This window comes from Syngnathoides biaculeatus, chromosome 13 (assembly GCF_019802595.1).
Source record: "Syngnathoides biaculeatus isolate LvHL_M chromosome 13, ASM1980259v1, whole genome shotgun sequence".
Taxonomy (NCBI): domain Eukaryota; kingdom Metazoa; phylum Chordata; class Actinopteri; order Syngnathiformes; family Syngnathidae; genus Syngnathoides; species Syngnathoides biaculeatus.
This window is the reverse complement of record NC_084652.1, coordinates 18,629,209-18,647,654: the sequence shown is the minus strand read 5'-3', so window position 1 is coordinate 18,647,654 and position 18,446 is coordinate 18,629,209. Positions and strand designations below refer to the sequence as shown.

Here is an 18,446-nt window from a genome sequence, read left to right as displayed (position 1 = left end):
CCAGGAATTAATCGTGGCTGATGCATTGTCTTGTGCCAGCCTAAAAACAACCAGTTTCCTGGGGTTAAAATATCTCTCCAATTAAAAAAAAAAAAAAAGTTGTGGTATTTTTTCCCCACCTATCTTTAGCTAATTTTGCTTTTTTGTTGTTTAGCTCATGCAGGACATGTTTGTTCAGTATTCATTATTCTGGATTTTCTTTTCAGAACAAGTCCTTTGCAAAGTGATGATTCAAATAAAATGTCCTAAAAGTTATAAATCGAATCTTAATTTTAAAAAAAACTGAACCACACATGAAAAAAAATATATACATATATATGTTGCTGTACCGGACTTAAAAATGTTTAAACGATTTTTATTTATGGCTATGAAGTTTAATTGTAGAATATTTGATTTTAATTCATGTCTTTACCATAAATTGTTTAGAAGAAAATCTTCTTTTCATTTCGGCTTGTCCCGTTAGGGGTGGCCACAGAGTCATCTTTTTCCAAAATGAATCGATTTATTTGTAATTTAATGATTCCATTACTCACCACTAGAGTCCGCCTACCAGTAATCACACTGCGAGACTCACTGGGTTAAAATCACATTTCTATTTCGTCTCTGCGTTCCGTTATTCCTTTAATATATTTGTAAAATGATACAAGCAATTTTCTTAATTATCAGGGCGACGTAAATACTACGGAAGTCTTCCGCTTGTGCTTTCGTTTGTCTTCCCGGAGCTTTACTTTTTCCGTGCCCTGAGCAAGTCTGAAGTCGTATTTTCATGATTTTCCTGCACTCGTTAATGGAACATCAGTCATACATACCGAGAAGCACGATGGGACATGGTGTTTTCCTAAACTGTACACTCTCATTGGTTAAAATATGAACTTTCACCTGTCACGTGACGTAAAACTTTGGCGTGATGGCGCGGAAAGTAGTCACCCTCCGCAGTTAACATTATTTTCTCCCTTGCGTGCTGTTTACAGTGTCTGCGGGTTCTATTTATCCTGGCCATTTGGTTCATCATCATTCAGTTAGTTGTTCGTGTCCATTAAGTGCCCCGAAGTACATGTTTGTACGTGATTCGCCTGTCCGTCGTCTTATTATTCTGAACGTCTCTTCGTGGAGTCATGAGTTTGTTGGAGGTGAAGTTTATCGGGGACGGGGATGTCCTTCAGCACATCGTGGACAAACAAGAGGGTATGTACATTGAATGGGCTTGTTCTATTCAAAGATGATGTTTTATTCTGCCCTCGTCATTCTGAGTGTGCACGTTTTCAAGAGGTGCAAAGCAGTGCCGGCGCAATTCAGAAGATGGTCACGTTCAAAAACTCAGCAAGACGGCAAGCCAGAGAGGATGAGCCACAAGCGAAGGAAGGGTTGGAATTCAACATCCTTGATGAGAGAAGTTATGTTCAAGCTCTTTGTGCGGACAGTACAGAAGGTAAAGGAAAATTATTTGAATATATTTTGAGGGGTGTGAATTTTATATTTGGAATAGTAATTTTCCTGCCATCATTTTTTAAATACCGCTTAAGCCTGTTCAGGTTTAAAGAATCTTCAGGCGAAAGTCATGCTACACTTTGGCTTGCTCACCAGGGCATCCTTAGCAATTTTTTGACTTTTCTTTGTTAAACTTTGAAATTATACGGACTCATGGAGAATGGATTTTACATTCATCAAGGAAAAGTATGGGTTGCCCTCTTAAAATTTGGGTTTTGGTGTGATTGATCGCGTTATACAATCCAGAAAGGCATTTATCAACAAGTGTCTTTGATGTGCAGCAGGGCTCAAACCTTTGACCCTCTTGCTCCAATCACCTGTGGACATTGAATGCACCATAAATAATACCTTCCGAGTGCTCAATTGATTTTGTAATTATTTTACACCTTTTTAAATCTTGCCTTCATTCGAACTGAAAGTGAGAATAAGCCTATATCCTCACTGTCCTTGGGCGAGAGGCGGGGTCCACCCTGAACAGGCGTCAGCAAATTGCAGGGCACATAGATAAAAACAACCATTTGCACTCACATTTAAAGAAATGTAAAGTTTTCAGTTAACCTAGAGTTAATGTTTTTTAAATATGGGAGGAAATCAGAGTAACCAGAGAAAACCCACCCAGGAACGAGGAGATCACGCAAAATCCACACAGTCGTGGCCGCATTTGAAGCGGAGTTCTCTGAACTGTGATGCAGATATGATAACCAGTCATCCACAGTAGCACAACATATATATTATCCATCCATCCATTTTCTTTGCCACTTATCCTCACGAGGGTCGCGGGGACTGCTGGAGCCTATCCCAGCTGTCAACGGGCAGGAGGCGGGGTACACAATGAACTGGTTGCCAGCCAATCGCAGGGCACATCGAGACAAACAGCCGCACTCAAAATCACTTATAGGGGCAATTTAGAGTGTCCAATTAATGTTGCATGTTTTGGGGATGTGTGAGGAAACCGGAGTGCACGAAGGAAACCCACGCAGGCACGGGGATAACATGCAAACTCCACACAGGTGAGTCCGGGATCGAACCCAGGACCTCAGAACTGTGAAGTCAACGCTTTACCAGCTGATCCACTGTACCCCCCCATATATATTATATGGTTCATAATAATATTATTATAATCTGTGACCCTAATGAGATAAGCAGTATTAGAAAATGGATGGATGAATGGATGGATAAGTCTAATACTATATTCAGTTAAATTTGTGTGAGGGTGGGGAAATGGCAGTGTCAAATCGTCCAGATTAAGTTTGAAACTGTTACTCACCTATATGGATGTGTCCATTGTTTTTTTTTTTTTTTTTTTTTTTGTACCTTTCACTTTGAAGTTTTTTGTTTTTTTTTTTTGTACCTTTCACTTTGAAGTTTTTTGTTGTTTTTTTTTTTTTTACTTGCTGAAGATGATGATGGTGGTATGTCCAGAGTTGCAGGAGCGTCCATTTTCACATTTCAGAAAAACAAGCGCGGCCACAGCATGGCGCAGACCGGTGAGTCTAAAGCTCCTCCTTTTGTCACCGTTTTGCCTATTGACCACTTCCTTGCAAATGTCAAATTTTACATTTCTTTAACATATCCGTGATATTGTTATGGGATGTTTTTCATATAGTTTGATCAATAAAGGCAAATATATTGGTGTTTGTTATACTGTACATAGCCAGTGAACTGGCACACACTCCGGGGAAAGGTGTGAGCTTCGGCACAACTCCCAACATGGAGCCCTCCACTCCTCAATGGGCAGGCCGCAGTAAGTCGGGGATCTCCTCACGTTGACACTTGGACGCTTTTCCAAACGCCAATCCGTGCAATCTTTTTCTCTGTGCAGGCCACAAAGTTGAAAACCAAACACCCCAGAGGGTGAGCCTTGCTCTTTTGCCCCCCCCCCCCTTAATTTCATACAGTGCTCACGATTAGAGCCATTCTATCGTTGCTTCTTTTCTGACAGCGCAAAAGGGTGCAGTTTGTCTCCACGACACCCCACAGGCTGAGGAAGAGGATGTCAAGTAAGTGTAATATGAGTGCCCAACACAACATTCGACCACCAACATTTCACGTTGGTTCAACATTTCACAGTGAAAATTCTGTACAGGTTTCTATTGTTTTATACTTCCATTCCATTATTTTGCCAAAACCATGAGTCCCACAGAAGAGTGAGCGCTGAGAAGAAGCACATGATGTACTATGAATGAAAACGTTTATTCATGGAATAATATGGTCAAGCTTGGCAAAAACAAAAACACTATTAAGTAGAGGGGAAATAAAGTGAAAAAAGTTGCAAAATTAGTAATATTTGATTGTATTTAGGTTTATTATATAAGTTCTATTTTTAACAGTGCAATACTATTGTGTTTTTTTTAAAATTGAGAAACATGTATAGATGGTAGGTACCACTGTACTGTACATGATTTTGCCATGCAATACCTAAAATATGTATGTAATCTTTGACGACACTGTCCAGCACCCAGCCTCCGATCAGACAGCGACAGTGAGTTTTCGCCCTCCAACTCTGAGAACGAAGAGGATGAGGATGAAGTCATTGTGGACGAAGAACAGAAAGTACAGAAAAACGACGGAAAGAAGAAGACCCCAAGAACCCCAAGTAAAGGATTATCCGCAGCGCTCTACAAGACGCCCGCCAAGAAGAGCAAGAACGCTCCTGAACCCGTCAACCAGTCCGCCTTGGTTCAGGAGTATTTTGAGGCCCATGGCAGCTCCAAAGTGTTAACGTCAGACCGCACGCTTGATCGTTTGCACACACCTAAATTAGACAGGGTGCATATACAGTATATATAATCTTTATTTCCCAAGGACTCGTTGCTATCCATATAAAGCAACTATTCACTTGTTTTGCAGGAAACTCTTCTTCAGCTTTTACAAAAAAAATCATCCTGCTACGCTAGCGAGATCCAACACCTCCACAACAAACACAAAAACCACTTTAGCAAATGGATGCTACAGTTACAGTAAGTAAGTGTTTTTATTGTGGTTATTGGATTTTCACCAGAATAAAATGCTTATCGTGCTTGTCTAAAGGTTGGGATTTAGTATCCTGCTGTACGGTTTGGGCAGCAAGAAAGACCTGCTGGAGGAATTTCGTCTTTCTCACTTGTCTCAAGAGATGCATACAGTGGTTAATGGATTTTTCCCTTCCCTCACTCTGAAATCGGTGCGTATAAACGCTGAATTTCTCAAGTCTTAAAGGCAAAGCACAATCTAAATGGTAAATGTCCACTAATGTATTATGTTTTTATAATGAAGCATGAGGGGATTGTTCCTGTCTTTGAATGTATGGGACTACACTGTGATTGCAGATCTTGAACAGTTTAACATGTGAGGTTCTTGAGCACCAAGGGAGTTTCCGAACACCCTCTGACCAGATCCAGTACATCTCCCAAACACTTAAAGACAGTGAGTAAATTTGTGTCTTATTTCATTCAAGTTCATCGAAATATTTGCAGTGTTTTTTGAAGTTTAATATATATGCTTGACACAGGACCAGGTCTTCAGGTTTATGTGTTGATCAATAATATTGATGGACCAATGCTGCGAGGAGAAAAGACCCAGAGTGCCTTGGGGCAGCTGGCATCCCTGCCCAACATTCACTTGGTAGCTACTATTGACCACATTAACGCTCCTCTCGGTTAGTAGTGAAGATTTGGTTTGCTATTCTCTTACCTGCAGTCCAATTTACAGATGTTTTCTGTATTTTCGAAGTGTGGGACCAGTTTAAACAGAGCCAGTTTAACTGGCTATGGTGGGAATGTGTGACATTTAAACACTACACAGAGGAGACATCATATGAAAACTCACTGCTAGTGCAACAAACGGGCACTCTGGCTCTGTCTTCTCTTACACACGTTCTCCGCAGCTTGACCCCAAATGCACGGTACGTTTTACGCCTTCATTATAGTTCTGTGTAAAACCTGTTTGCATCTGCTTAATGGTCTTTTATTTATTTATTTTTTTTGCAGAGGAATTTTCAAACTGCTGGTGAAATTTCAGCTTGAAAACAAAGACGATCCTTCATACACAGGTTCTCATCCACATTCAATGTTTCAGAAGTTCCTTTTTAAAGGTCTGATATCTTGGCTACGTAGACACAAGATGGATTTTGTATAAAAGTTTCATGTTCGTTTCTAAAACAACACATCAGTTTTGTCATACAGAAAAAGCCCCTCTGACAGATGCTTCTGTTTGACCCAGTTTGTACGTGCTTTATCCATATTTGGGTTAGCCCACACCCTTTCCTCTGATTGGTTGCCTCCATGTAGAAGACCCACTTGTGAGAGCACACATTTTTGTTATGTTGACAGTGCTGTCTCAGGAGCGAAGAAGTAAATTAATATCTTCATTAGTGATGTAGATCATCTTCTTTTCCTTTCGGCTTGTCCCATTAGGGGTCGCCACAACGTGTCATCTTTTTCCATGTAACCTTATCTGCTGCATCTTCCTCTCAAACACCCACTGCCCTCCAGTTTTCCCTCACCACATCCATAAACCTTCTCTTTGGTCTTCCTCTCGCTCTTTTGCCTGGCAGCTCTTTCCTCAGCACCCTTCTACCAATATACTCAGTCTCTCGCTTCTGGACATGTCCAAACCATCGAAGTCTGCTCTCTCGAACCTTGTCTCCAAGACATCCGACTTTGTCAGTCTAATGAGCTAATTTTTAATCCTATCCATCCTTCTAACTTCTAGAGACAACCTCAACATCTCAATTTCTGCCACCTCCAGTACTGCTTCCCGTTGTCTTTTCAGTGCCACCATCTCTAATCTGTACATCATGGCCAGCCTCACCACTGTTTTATAAACTTTGCCCTTCATCCTAGCGGAGACTCTTCTGTCACATAACACATCAGACACCTTCTGCCAGCTGTTCCAACCTGGTTGGACCCGTTTCTTCACTTCCTTACCAGACTCACCATTGCTCTGGATTGTTTACCCCTAATATTTGAAGTTGCCCACCCTCACGATCTCTTCTCCCTGTAGCCTCACTCTTCCCTCTCCACCCCTCTTATCCACGCACATATATTCTGTTTTACTTCAGCTAATCTTCATTCCTCTCCTTTCCAGTGCGTGTCTCCATCTTTATAATTGTTCCTCTGCCTGCTCCCTGCTTTCTCTCGATCCACAAAGACATAATGTAGCTCCATCTGACCTTCTCTGTACTTTTCCACTGGCATCCTCAAGGCAAATAATGCATCTGTGGTACTCTTTGTAGGCATGAAACCAGACTTTTACTTGCAGATACTTACATCTGTCCTGAGTCTGGCCTCCACTACTCTTTCATTGTGTGGCTCATCAACTTTATTCCTCTATAGTTCCCACAGGTCTTAAAAACGGGAACTAGCAGTTTTCCTCCATTCTTCAGGCATCTTCTCGCCTACTAGTATTCTGTTGAATATGTTGGTCTAAAACTCCACAGCCACCTTACCAAATTGTTTCCATACCTCCACTGGTATGTCATCAGGACCAACTGCCTTTCCATTTTTCATTCTGTTCACTGCCTTTAGAACTTCCCCCTGACTAATCATTGCCACTTCCTGGTCATTCACGCTTGCCTCTTCTACTCTACCTTCTCTCCCATTTTCTTCATTCATTAACATCTCAAAGTCGTATTTTCATCGATCCAAAGATTACAGTGTCTTGTGCCCCCATAGGGCTGGATTCATTAGTGATCTAGATATGCTCAAGAAATTCAAATGACCTGATGTCAAGCCTCTCAGCAGAAAAATGTCTCAGACTCAGGAATATGTGGTTATGTGATTTTAATTCATATTTCACCTGTTTTCTAGGTCACCATAGAGACAGTGATAGTACATCCCAAATAGTACAAATAAAGTTAGTTTGGCAAATTGTCCCTTTGAAAATGTTCCGATTTCTTTTTTTTTTTTTTTTTTCATGTGCAGGATTGTCATTCCAAGATTTTTACCAGCGTTGTCGCCAGTCATTCTTGGTGAACTCCGACCTCACTCTGAGGACTCAGTTGACAGAGTTCAGAGACCACAAACTGATCCGGACACGAAAGGTAAAAGTGCTGCTATGCTCTTAGAGCCCTGAAGTTAAACACATACCCATAACATAAAGGAAATGCATCTGTTCCAGGATCAGACTTAAACATGGGCAAACCAACTAATATCATGCAGTGAGAAAGAATGTTGTTAGTGTTGAGCCTTCCCAAAGACACACTTAGGGCTTTGTTTTTTTGCGACCGGCAGTAAACCAGCGTGGTACATGTCCTGCGTGCCAAGACACGACTTAGACTTTGACATGGTGTCAGCAGGCCAAAGAGACCCACTGTCTTCTACGAAATTGTTACTGCCCCAGGCGCATGTCAAACGACGCACCCTCGTTGCGCCAGAATGACCGTCTTGGTGCAGATGGTATGCCAAACTGGCAAATACATGCAGCAAGCCATGCATTTGCATGAAAAGCAAGAGACACCAGTTTTTGCACTCTGCCGCAGATGCACCACATACAGAAATAAAGCACCCTCTTTTGACTTTGCGCTGGAGTCTGGGTTCTCTGAGGTAGGGATCATCTATCTCTGGGGTAGAGGTCACCGTGGTGGTTAAAAAGCTCCTTGGTGGCAAGGCCCTGGCGGTGGATGAGATTTGCTCGGAGTTCCTAAGGCTCTGGATATTGTGGGGCTGTCGTGGTTAACACGACTCTGCAACATCGCGTGGACATCGGGGACAGTGCCTCTGGATTGGCAGACTAGGGTGGTGAGTCCCCTCTTTTTAAGAAGCGAGACCGCAGGATGTGTTCCAACTCTAGGGGGATCACACTCCTCAGCCTCCCTGGTAAGGTCTATTCAAGGGTGCTGGAGAGGAGCTACATCAGGAAGTCAAATCTCAGATTCAGGAGGAACAATGTGGTTTTCGTCCTGGCCGTGGAACAGTGGACGAGCTCTGCACCCTCGGCAGGATCCTTGAGGGTGCATGGGAGTTTGCCCAACCAGCCTACATGTGTTTTGTGGAGTGAGAGAAGGCATTCAAACGTGTCCCTCGGGGAGTTCTGTGGGGGTTTCTATAGGAGTATGGGGTACCAAAACCCCTGATGCAGGGTGTACTACTATTCTGTAATTAAATTTGGTTTCGGGTTATTATACTTTTTCTCTTTGCCATCACTGGTACCATTCGGTGGTGGTATCAGTATAAGGTATCACAACACAAAAAGCCCACTAAGTTGCGCAGTTAATCTTTTAGATGCTGACCAAGTAAAAATTGTGCATTTTAGTGTCAGTTTGGTGACTTTTTTTTTTTCTGTGCTTTCATAGAAAATTGGGATCAAATTCAAGTGGGAAATGCTTCCACTGTATTTCCCAACCTTTTTTCTTTTTTCACTGAAGAGCCAAGCAAGTCATGTTAACAGCTATTTATTTCATTGTCCAGGGTGCAGATGGCGTGGAGTACCTGATGGTTGCCGTGAATGCAAACACATTGTTGGACTACTTGGAGAATGAGGAGGTGGACTGAAAAGCTCACTAAGTTGAAGTGATTTTTCCAGCTCACAAAAAAAAAAAACATTGCTTGTCAAATATATTGTTTGAATAGTCAGTTACTTACCCCAATGTTCATGGTAATTTAATAGTCAAATGACTTATTGCTGTTCAAAGTGATTGACTGTTTTCCCCATTGTTACCTTGCTATTCACAGTCAGCATTCATGGTATGGTAAAAGCAACATGAATGGAAAAAAATGGATACATTGGAATTAATTACTTTAATTACAGAAATAGATTTATCTTTTATATATCATGTGGTTTTGTTCTTGTAAGGCAAGCATTTGTGATATGACAAATGAAAGCCATCATTTGGTTAGTAGACTGCTGAGTGAGCATGTCTGAATGTAAACATGCAAAAGTGCAAAAAGGAGAAAGGGTTTGTGTATTATGACCCTTAAGACAAAAAGAGTTCATTGCAAGTATTGAGAGTTCTGGCTCAATCCATGCTAGCATTATTTTAGTGTTGGATGTCAGCCGATTTTGAGGATTGTGAATCTCCTAACGTTTCTGAGTTCAGTGTACAAGTCCTGAGTCGGTTCTGCGCCTCAATGTGCACAACACGGAGTTCCTCGTGATCCAAGTCCCTCAGAAGCAATAGCACTGCATCAAGAGTGTGGCTCTACGAGTACATATTTAGGTTATTTAACAAACACCAAAAGACATTGTTTTATATTAGTATTGCTTAAAAAAAAAAAGAAGTTACCTTTTTCATAGATGGTCCGGTTGACTGAGAAGGAAAAGAGGTGAATTTGTCTCTTGACAGTGGCTTACTCGTAAACTCCTCACTGTTATTACTGTCAGCAAAAATAAAGTGTTTTTTCTAGTTGTTTAATTTTGTGTTGAGTTATGACACCCCACAAAGCTTACTTGGTCTCCTCCATCTTCTGGGCGAGAGAGTCATTCTCTTTCTCTGCATGGAACAGTCCATTGCTGGGAGGCTGGTGCTGGGCTGGATTTGGGGGTGTGCCAATCTCCTCACCCTCCAAATGGGCTAGCGTGATCTCATCCTCTGTCACTACTGCACACGCGTACAGCATGAACTTATAAATGTGAAAACACAGTGATGCGTAATAGAATCATGTTATACTGTATATTGACCTCTGTTGTCCAGCCTCCGCAGCCGAGGTAGGCAACGCAGGACTGCCAGGCGATACTGACTGGAGCCATCCCCACAGCAAGGATTGCCAGTCAACCACAATATTCGCAGACGTGTCATCGGACGCAAATAACAGAGTTCTGAGAGTGAGGCTATCATGTTCCTCCTCAAGTAGAGCTCACACAGAGACAAGCATCCAGCCAGAGGGGAGAGAGACGAGATGCTGTTAACACTAGACAGGGGCACCACAATTGAGTTTACATCCTAAAACCAGGCGAGGTGATTTGTGTCATGTGTCGTATCAGGAAAGTTGGGGAACCGACCTTAGTGACAGCACTTGGAGGTTTGGCATTTGCGATAAAATGGAAATCTGTGGGGGTAGATGATGAAAATGCTAACATTCGCACAATGTATCAGAAGTTATGATGCAGAAAACCCAACAATGAGAAAAGTTGTGACAAAATGAAGCCGTTTGTACTCACATCAGAGAGTTTACACCCCCTGTAAGAATAAAGGTAAGCTTATTTGAACCCAAAAGACGACAATTTCTGGCATGTTTTATCAATATGAGATAACTCACCAACAGTTGAGTTTCCTCACGCTTTCCAAGTCGGAGGCCTTGCTCTCGGTAAGAACCTGTTTACGTGTTAGCTTCATGGCACAGAGTCACCCCCATACGGAGTTGAATGATACGTTCCATGAACGCGAATAGTTTGTTAAGAAGAAGAAATGGACGCGTAGTAAGAGAAACAAGGCTGCACAAGGGACGCTAATGTCCTTTACACATGAATGCGCACGCGCATATCCACTCAAGCGTCCTTAGTTACAGAATAACAATTGACATTTGTGATATTTTTATTGACATATTGTATAAGGGGTTTCAAAATTGAAAGCAAATATGTAAAAGTGCAATCAATTGTATTTATTTAAACCTTAAACGCGCCTTCCCACAATGCGTTGAGAAGCTGGTAAATCGCGCATGCGCGGTACGTACTTCCTCTTTGGAACGCCGTCTCCACTGAAATCATGGTGAGATCGAATGTCCCTTTCCAAATCCATCTCAATCTAATGTTTTTCGTTGGCCACTATCACTACAAAGTATACCCGGACGCACCCGGAAACTCTAAACTGTAATGTGCCATCCTAATTTTTCCCAACTTAAAAGCACCATTGGCAGATAAACGATGTTTTCATGACATGTATTACAAATGGCTGCCTCTAATGCTAAACAGCCACAGTAGCCGGCTACACGGCTAAGTTAGCACTACGAGTTCTTCTAAATGTCACGCTCAGTCCTCTCGTTTGTGCTGTCGTTAAACATTGTACGTCGATGTGCAAACGGAGGCACAGTTTAAAGTGGGGTTAACGGTGCTGTTTAGAACATGAAGCACCAGAAGCAACACTGTGTTACACAGTGCATAGACTATACGTATTGCAGTTGTTGCAACTTGTGTTTACCTCATGATGTCATTTTGCAACTTGCAATTCATTCATGTTCAATATCGTTGCTTCGCAGGCCAAGCGCACCAAGAAGGTGGGAATCGTTGGTAAATATGGCACGCGTTATGGCGCCTCGCTGAGGAAGATGGTGAAGAAAATAGAAATCTCCCAGCACGCTAAATACACTTGCTCATTCTGTGGCAAGGTAAAAGAAAATAACCTACAGTACTATGGCGCCTTGTATCATTCCAGAGATGTTGGTCTGCCCGCAGCTGAATTATAATTGGGTCTTTTTTTTCCCCTCTCCTATGCTTTATTAAGACCAAGATGAAGAGAAAGGCTGTGGGTATCTGGCACTGCGGATCCTGCATGAAAACAGTGGCTGGAGGAGCATGGACTTACAAGTAAGTTGCTATGTAACCAATGAATTGTGCTCATGGAACTGTACTTTCATGTCGGTTTAGTTTCAATTATTCTAAAAGTTTTCATACATCGCCGGCTTGTTTTAGTTGATCTTGTGGTTGTGCATTCAAATCATATAGCTTTCACTTTAGCTATTTCAGCTTGTAATAGTTATCCCCGTGCACAAGGAAGGGTTGGAATTATAAATTATCAAAGTTTTAGTCTTTGGATTCTCCTCCAAGGATATCATTTTTGCTTATTCATTCTAATTAGTACTGTATTGGGGTTTTTTTTTTCGTGTGTGTGGTCAGTCTAGAAAGCATAATCTGTCCAGTTTTGCTCTCTGGCCCCTAAATTGTTTGTGTTTTAGCGAATAATGTGGCATTTTTTAGGAGACTTTTATAAACTTAAAGATTTGATATTCTTGCCTGAAGGAACAAAAAAGGAGAGGAAATAGGGAGAAAGCACTTTTTTTTCCCCAAAGAATTCTTTTCTGAGCTTCTCTGCCTTTTTATGTTCATAAAACATTGGGTATGCAATGAAGATAGTAATCCCGTCAGATTTTGTCATCTTCTGGGCTAATCAAACAAGAAATGCCTGAATCACAAACATGTTCAGTCTAATCAGTAAGGGTGCTGTGATCTGAATTTTATGCTGCCTATCATGGCTGCTACCATTCATATGTAAATTTTTCAATTTAGCTCTGGTGACTGATATTGACTATATGATTTAGTTTGTCTTCCTGCTGCGCATGCCTTGTCTTTTTAAGTACAATGCGGTGCGCTGCATTTATTGGGCTACTTCTTTACTGTAAGCGTGGCAAAAAAAGTGAGTTGAGGAGCTTCATTTAGACCAAGGTATGCCGTTTCCATCTTATGGTATCTACTGTATGTCAAAAACATGCAAGGAATTTGTCCGGCAGTTGGATCTGTCAATTGACTGTACAGTCGACAAAAATATGCCAGCATCTTCCAATGGATTTCTAAGTTAATAAGTCAATAGTTTTCCATGATGTCACTCTCTGCCATCTTGGAGCTAGAAACATTATGGTGTTCGGATAGAGAGCCCGCCCGATCTTAAATGGCAACATGGTGGGCACAGTTGGGTATGTTGAGCATAATCAGAAAGCCATAAGCTCTGGTTGTATATATTGTTGATTAGTGTGTGTGCGGGGAGATGTGCACACTTTTGTTTGCAGAAATCTGAACAAGTTGTTAAAAGACCGTTTAGTAAATAGTATGCAAAGTTTACTATTTTACATTTCCATTTGTCATCCAAGATGTACTGCATTTTACTGTTGTATGTTGGTGAAAAATGGGCATGGATGACAATAGTCGAGGTTTGAAAGTGGGTGTTAAAATCTTGTGACTTAATTTCTGTAATCTTATTATTAATGTGGTGGAAAGAAACTTTGTGACTCCAGACGTTTACTGCGTTTGCAAAATTTTCACCTTTGTTTCCTCCCACAGCACAACTTCTGCCGTCACAGTCAAGTCAGCAATCAGGAGGCTGAAGGAGTTGAAGGACCAGTAAACTAGTGGCATGCTCACTGGAGGATTTGGGACTTTTTCATAAATGATCCAACCTGGACTTGGCCTCAATATCCAACAATAAAGCTGTCTGGAGTGGAATTCTGTTTCTTTTTTTATTATGAATGAAATCATGCAGCAAAAATGACTACCCAGCCAAGCACCAATGGCATTAAGGCACATTATTGACTCCCTTCCTTGTGGAAACTACTTTTTAGTGCAGCTGCAGAGGTTTTGACTACACACAACCGACATTTTGGAAGTCAAAATACAATTTTCAAAACTAGCCCAGAGACTTAGTGTTTGAAAATGCTGCCCTAGGATTTCTGTACATTACACGTATCCAGCTTTCTTGAGACGATGACAATGTAGTCCCAGTTCTTACATGACCGTGTCCTAACACTGCCAAAAACAATGGTAGTTCATGTTGGATGTTCTTGATTTTGGCTTACATTCTGAAGAAAAAGTTCTCTCATCAGTCCACCCAAATACATCCTTTGGTGCTAGTTTTGTATTTGCAGCCATTCTGCACAAAGTTTCAAGAAGGCGTACATTTGGTACAGAGGGTCATTGAGGTTGATAGCACTTGAGCACAGTGAGAAGATGAGTAACGTGGCATACGGTCACTCATAAAGTGCTCCCGATTTTATATTTGTGCTGGCATGACAAAATTTAGAAGTGTCATTGGGGTTACTATTTGATACAATACCCATTTTTGTTCATTTCGGAGACAAAGCTCAGTCTGACTGGACAGAAATCTGTGACAGTGCGTTTTATAAATGCTGTACTTAAAGTGGAACATCAAAAAAGTTTCATAAATTCTAATGCATAAATCTGTAGGTAGATTTATCTAGGTAGGTCGGAAGGACAGGTCAAAGTCCCGAATGGTTGCAGTACTGCTAAACCTCAATGGGTGGCGCAAGCAGGCTCCCACGCAGGAAAAAAAATTGGAACAAACATGGCGGCGCACAGTGTTTTTCGACCGGGGTTGTTCAACCATAAAGTTGCAATAGTGACTGGTGGAGCGACTGGCATTGGGAAAGCAATATCTCATGAACTCCTTGAATTGGGTGAGTCAATTAGTTTTTACTTTTAAAAAAAATTCCAAATATCCAACTCTTTAAAGAGGTTGACGGACTTTCTATGAACTCCAGAAAGTCGACCAGCTCGTTCTGAATGCTTAGTAACCTTTCGTCATAATTTTGAAGCCCCAGTGACATGCCTATAAACATTCTAAAAGATTGACCGCTAAAATGTTCAAGTTGTTCTGGTTGTAATTAAGTATTTAATGCAATAACAGTACAGGTTAGGGTTAAGCATGTTAGTTCCTTTCTTAAATATCCATCCATGCATTTTCTGTATGTTGAGCTGCGTATGAATTGGACCCTATCCGAGGTTAGATAGAGGGCTACAGCCTGTACTGGTCGCCAGCCAATCTCAGAGGGCATTTATAGAAAAACACACTCAGATTATTCACAGCTATGGATAAATGTCACACTTAGAAGCCAGAACCTTAGAGCTGTGAAGCATAACTTCAAACCACTATTTCACCTTGTTGCCCATTTTTGTAAATACTTTTCCGTAATTGTAATGACATTATGCAAGCAAATATTAGTTATTTCTCAATTGTTGAGCTATAGCTTCACTAAAGGCATCACAATCAATCCTCACACTCAAATTTGTCCTCAGGTTGCAGTGTGGTGATTTCCAGCAGAAAGGTCGAGCGATTGGAGGGAGCTGCCCAGGAGATGAGACAAAAAATTCCAGCATCTAGCCCTGCAAGTGTCACTCCTTTACCTTGCAACATCCGCAACGAGGACGAGGTCCACACTCATTCAGCTTTGGAGACGATGTTGCAATTCACGTTGTGATGACTGAAGCACAATGGTTGTGTATTTCTACCTCAGGTGAAGGCTCTCGTATCTTCTGTGCTGAAGCAGTATGGTCGCATAGATTTTCTGGTGAACAACGGCGGAGGTCAGTTCAGCAGTCCAGCAGAGCACATGTCTTCTAAAGGATGGAAAGCTGTCATCGACACAAACCTGACCGGCACCTTCCACTGTTGCAAGGAGGGTGAGACATTCACAGTACTCAGATTTATGATCGCTCTTTGAGGATAATATGTGCATTACTGTGTTCATAATTGCACTGCACAGTCTACACTACATGGATGAAGCAAAATGGAGGTGTGATCGTTAACATCATTGCAGACATGTGGAAAGGCTTTCCGGGCATGGCGTAAGTAGCATCCCCCTTTAAACGTGGCCGAGTCCCAAACTCTGATAAAGCCTGTATTGGCTGTCTACGGAGTCACTTCCGACCATTTTGTAGTGCTGTTCGAATGTGTGGTGTCAGTGTAGGACATCACTCTAAATTATGGCTCTCCAAAGTAATCAATTTTTAGTGTCTTGTGGCATATATTAAAAATAATATTCCGCAATACTACTCATAAAATGGTTCACGAAGAGCTTTTCAAGGTATACAAAGATACTAACAAAAAAGTGGCAAAGCCATAGAAATAACACATTGGGTGCACCGTCCGCCATTGATCCGGTTCATTGTATTTATGTGACAGCAATGACAAACATTTCAAAACTATTTTTCATTTGACTGATGAATTGACTACAGTCTATTACACAGGTGTCATACTCAAGGCCCGGGGGCCAGATCCGGTCCACCACATGGTTTTATATGGCCCACGAAGGCAAATCATGTATGTCAACTTCCGTGATTCTTGTTCAAATCTGTACCAAAATTTCAAATTGTTATATCATAAATCATAATGTTGAGGTATTGCAAGTGTTTTTACATTACGAGATATTATTGGTTGAAAAACCCATTACCCTTGATTTCTGATTCCAAAAGTAATTCATAAATTTCACGTCAATGTGATGAGGTGATAAATGTTTTTTATGGTTTCACAGTCGTAATGGCCCTCGGTGGGAAACCCGAACTACAATGTGGCCCGCGACAAAAATGAGTTTGACAGCCCTGGTCTATTCCCACTAGAAGTGTAGATTAAAACCAATGAATGAATGATTCCGAACACACCCCTTGTGTCAATGACAGTCACACAGGTGCAGCCAGGGCAGCGGTGGATAACTTAACCAAGAGCCTGGCCGTTGAGTGGGCTGCCTCAGGTGTCCGGGTCAACGCTGTTGCCCCGGTATGCACAATGCTATTGTTGTTTTATTTCTTTAATGTTTGATAATGCGATTGCTTCAAGTTGGTATTCATATGGCTGCAGGGCACAATTTTTTCTAAAACAGCAATGGAGAATTATAAGGAGCTTGGACCAAGCCTTTTCAAGATGTCTGTCCCGTTTACTCCTGCAAAGAGATTGGGACTACCAGAAGAGGTGGGATATATGACAATTTAATGATCTCATAACATGATGATATGTACAATGTTCCTCTACTCTTCACGTGAGAGAGGGGTTGAACCCTGTTGCCAAAATCGGAGTAATCATTGCCCCCCACTGAAAATGTTTAGAATCACCTATAGTTGCGCACAACGGCAGCGCACTTTTGGCACTGATATGTTGTGAAATGGTGTATGAGCACAAAAATGCCAACTAGATGGAATTCCTCCCCCCCCCAAAAAAAAAAAAAAAACTTCAATAGGTAAATTCACAAATACCAAATTTTGAATATGCACGGGTTCATTGAACTCCTGTAGATTTGTAAGATCTGTTGCATTGTTTAATCGTCACAAAGATAGCATAACAATTGGGATTCACATGACCGTATTTCCTCATGTAGTGGTCGGGGCCTTTCTTTACCTAATTCCAGAAAGTGCCAACTTTCTTTTTTCTTTGACTGGTAACCAGTCCAGGGCTGCTGTAACCTGCCCGTACTCTAAAGTCCTCTCAGATGGGTTCAGGCTCACACCTGACCCTAATGAGGACAAATGATATCAAAAATAGACAGATTTATATTTTGTATAGTATGCGTGATATTTTAGACCATATTTAGTTGTAAATAAATAAATATATATTTTTTATCTGCCTTCTCGTGAGGCACTACTACCATGACAACGTGCTACTTTTTTGGTGACAATGAAAAAAGGCATTTTATGAGTTGACAACACTGCATATAGCAGGGTTGAGGTCAATATTTTTGGAAATATGGTAGTCCACTATTGTCCGAACATTTTGAGTAATTAGTCGCTCCTCTTATGTGTAATCTTTGACATACAGTATGTCCAAAATACTGTACAGTCATTTGCATTGCTCTTTTCCTCTAATCTTGTCTGTTTGTTCAGATCTCTTCTGCAGTTTGTTTCCTGCTCTCTCCTGCCGCATCTTACATCTCTGGAGCCACGCTGAGAGTCGATGCAGGACAGAGTCTGTACCGCTCCATGTGGGAGATACCCAGTATGTTGAATTTCCTCACAGTATGCTTCATATATGCAGTTGTGGTTTTCATTAATGACTGCGCGCGCGTGTGTGTGTGTCTGTGTGTGTGTCTGTGTCTAGATCATAATGCGTGGCCCAAAGGCCCAGAAGGGGAGAACCTGGATGCATTAAAGGAACTACTCAACACCCAGAGCAAGCTCTGATTCATTTGTCCAACACTGATACCAGAAAAATATCAAATATAGTCCTGTCTGATTCTTATAGGAAACAGATATATTTTGAAAATTAAAAATTGTAATTTCCTGTAATGTACAGAAAACATTGAATTGAAGAACTAATTGTATGGTACAATGAGTATTATAATGTGCATGTTATACATGTTAATTGAATGTCATTAATGTTACTACACATTACACTGTGCCTGATAATATATTGTGGTGTCGCCGGGAGGCTGGAGACTCTCCCAGCATGCTTTGCGGTACTAACGATGTGACAATATGTTGACGAGTGCTGTACCTGTCATTTGTGAGGAGAGATAAACTTGCTCTTCTGCTTGTATAATAAAGTTACATGTGTTCCTCTCAGTCTCGTGACCGGCAAAATATTAATTAAACAATTTACTCACTCTAGATTG

General features: G+C 41.3%; 4 protein-coding genes across 4 annotated transcripts; 3 read left to right on the top strand and 1 right to left on the bottom strand.

Moving 5' to 3' along the window:
• The first annotated feature begins 896 nt into the window (after nt 1-896).
• orc2 (origin recognition complex, subunit 2) lies at nt 897-9,043 on the top strand. Its single transcript, XM_061838449.1, has 15 exons — nt 897-1,185; nt 1,268-1,429; nt 2,889-2,975; nt 3,143-3,232; nt 3,311-3,342; nt 3,431-3,488; nt 3,944-4,257; nt 4,339-4,448; nt 4,519-4,651; nt 4,797-4,893; nt 4,979-5,125; nt 5,200-5,371; nt 5,457-5,518; nt 7,392-7,510; nt 8,877-9,043. The coding sequence occupies exons 1-15, from the start codon at nt 1,116-1,118 to the stop codon at nt 8,958-8,960; spliced, it is 1,737 nt and encodes a 578-aa protein (XP_061694433.1). The 5' UTR covers nt 897-1,115; the 3' UTR covers nt 8,961-9,043.
• A 144-nt stretch (nt 9,044-9,187) lies between these two features.
• Nucleotides 9,188-10,846, bottom strand: cfap410 (cilia and flagella associated protein 410). The gene is made up of 7 exons (XM_061838458.1): nt 10,665-10,846; nt 10,567-10,585; nt 10,408-10,454; nt 10,087-10,316; nt 9,856-10,006; nt 9,692-9,782; nt 9,188-9,607 (listed from the first exon to the last, which is right to left on the bottom strand). Exons 1-7 carry the CDS (start codon nt 10,739-10,741, stop codon nt 9,446-9,448), a joined length of 777 nt encoding a protein of 258 aa, XP_061694442.1. The 5' UTR covers nt 10,742-10,846; the 3' UTR covers nt 9,188-9,445.
• Nucleotides 10,847-10,998: 152 nt separating this feature from the next.
• Nucleotides 10,999-13,557, top strand: rpl37a (ribosomal protein L37a). The gene is made up of 4 exons (XM_061838460.1): nt 10,999-11,113; nt 11,601-11,729; nt 11,846-11,928; nt 13,396-13,557. Exons 1-4 carry the CDS (start codon nt 11,111-11,113, stop codon nt 13,457-13,459), a joined length of 279 nt encoding a protein of 92 aa, XP_061694444.1. The 5' UTR covers nt 10,999-11,110; the 3' UTR covers nt 13,460-13,557.
• Nucleotides 13,558-14,277: 720 nt separating this feature from the next.
• Nucleotides 14,278-18,441, top strand: pecr (peroxisomal trans-2-enoyl-CoA reductase). The gene is made up of 8 exons (XM_061838457.1): nt 14,278-14,525; nt 15,145-15,278; nt 15,363-15,528; nt 15,612-15,693; nt 16,525-16,621; nt 16,703-16,813; nt 17,719-17,830; nt 17,933-18,441. The coding sequence occupies exons 1-8, from the start codon at nt 14,414-14,416 to the stop codon at nt 18,013-18,015; spliced, it is 897 nt and encodes a 298-aa protein (XP_061694441.1). The 5' UTR covers nt 14,278-14,413; the 3' UTR covers nt 18,016-18,441.
• The last annotated feature ends 5 nt before the right edge of the window (nt 18,442-18,446 follow it).

Excerpts from the sequence above, each read along its gene's own strand:
- orc2 (XM_061838449.1), top strand. The coding sequence starts at position 1,116 with ATGAGTTTGTTGGAGGTGAAGTTTATCGGGGACGGGGATGTCCTTCAG. Across the intron at positions 1,430-2,888 it reads TTGTGCGGACAGTACAGAAG|ATGATGATGGTGGTATGTCC; the intron begins GTAAAGGAAAAT and ends TACTTGCTGAAG. Across the intron at positions 4,449-4,518 it reads AAATGGATGCTACAGTTACA|GTTGGGATTTAGTATCCTGC; the intron begins GTAAGTAAGTGT and ends GCTTGTCTAAAG.
- cfap410 (XM_061838458.1), bottom strand. The coding sequence starts at position 10,741 with ATGAAGCTAACACGTAAACAGGTTCTTACCGAGAGCAAGGCCTCCGAC. Across the intron at positions 10,007-10,086 it reads GCGGAGGCTGGACAACAGAG|TAGTGACAGAGGATGAGATC; the intron begins GTCAATATACAG and ends ACGCGTGTGCAG. Across the intron at positions 9,783-9,855 it reads CAGAAGATGGAGGAGACCAA|TAATAACAGTGAGGAGTTTA; the intron begins GTAAGCTTTGTG and ends TTTTGCTGACAG.
- rpl37a (XM_061838460.1), top strand. Across the intron at positions 11,730-11,845 it reads CTTGCTCATTCTGTGGCAAG|ACCAAGATGAAGAGAAAGGC; the intron begins GTAAAAGAAAAT and ends TGCTTTATTAAG. Across the intron at positions 11,929-13,395 it reads GGAGGAGCATGGACTTACAA|CACAACTTCTGCCGTCACAG; the intron begins GTAAGTTGCTAT and ends TTCCTCCCACAG.
- pecr (XM_061838457.1), top strand. The coding sequence starts at position 14,414 with ATGGCGGCGCACAGTGTTTTTCGACCGGGGTTGTTCAACCATAAAGTT. Across the intron at positions 15,529-15,611 it reads CTTCCACTGTTGCAAGGAGG|TCTACACTACATGGATGAAG; the intron begins GTGAGACATTCA and ends TGCACTGCACAG. Across the intron at positions 16,814-17,718 it reads GATTGGGACTACCAGAAGAG|ATCTCTTCTGCAGTTTGTTT; the intron begins GTGGGATATATG and ends CTGTTTGTTCAG.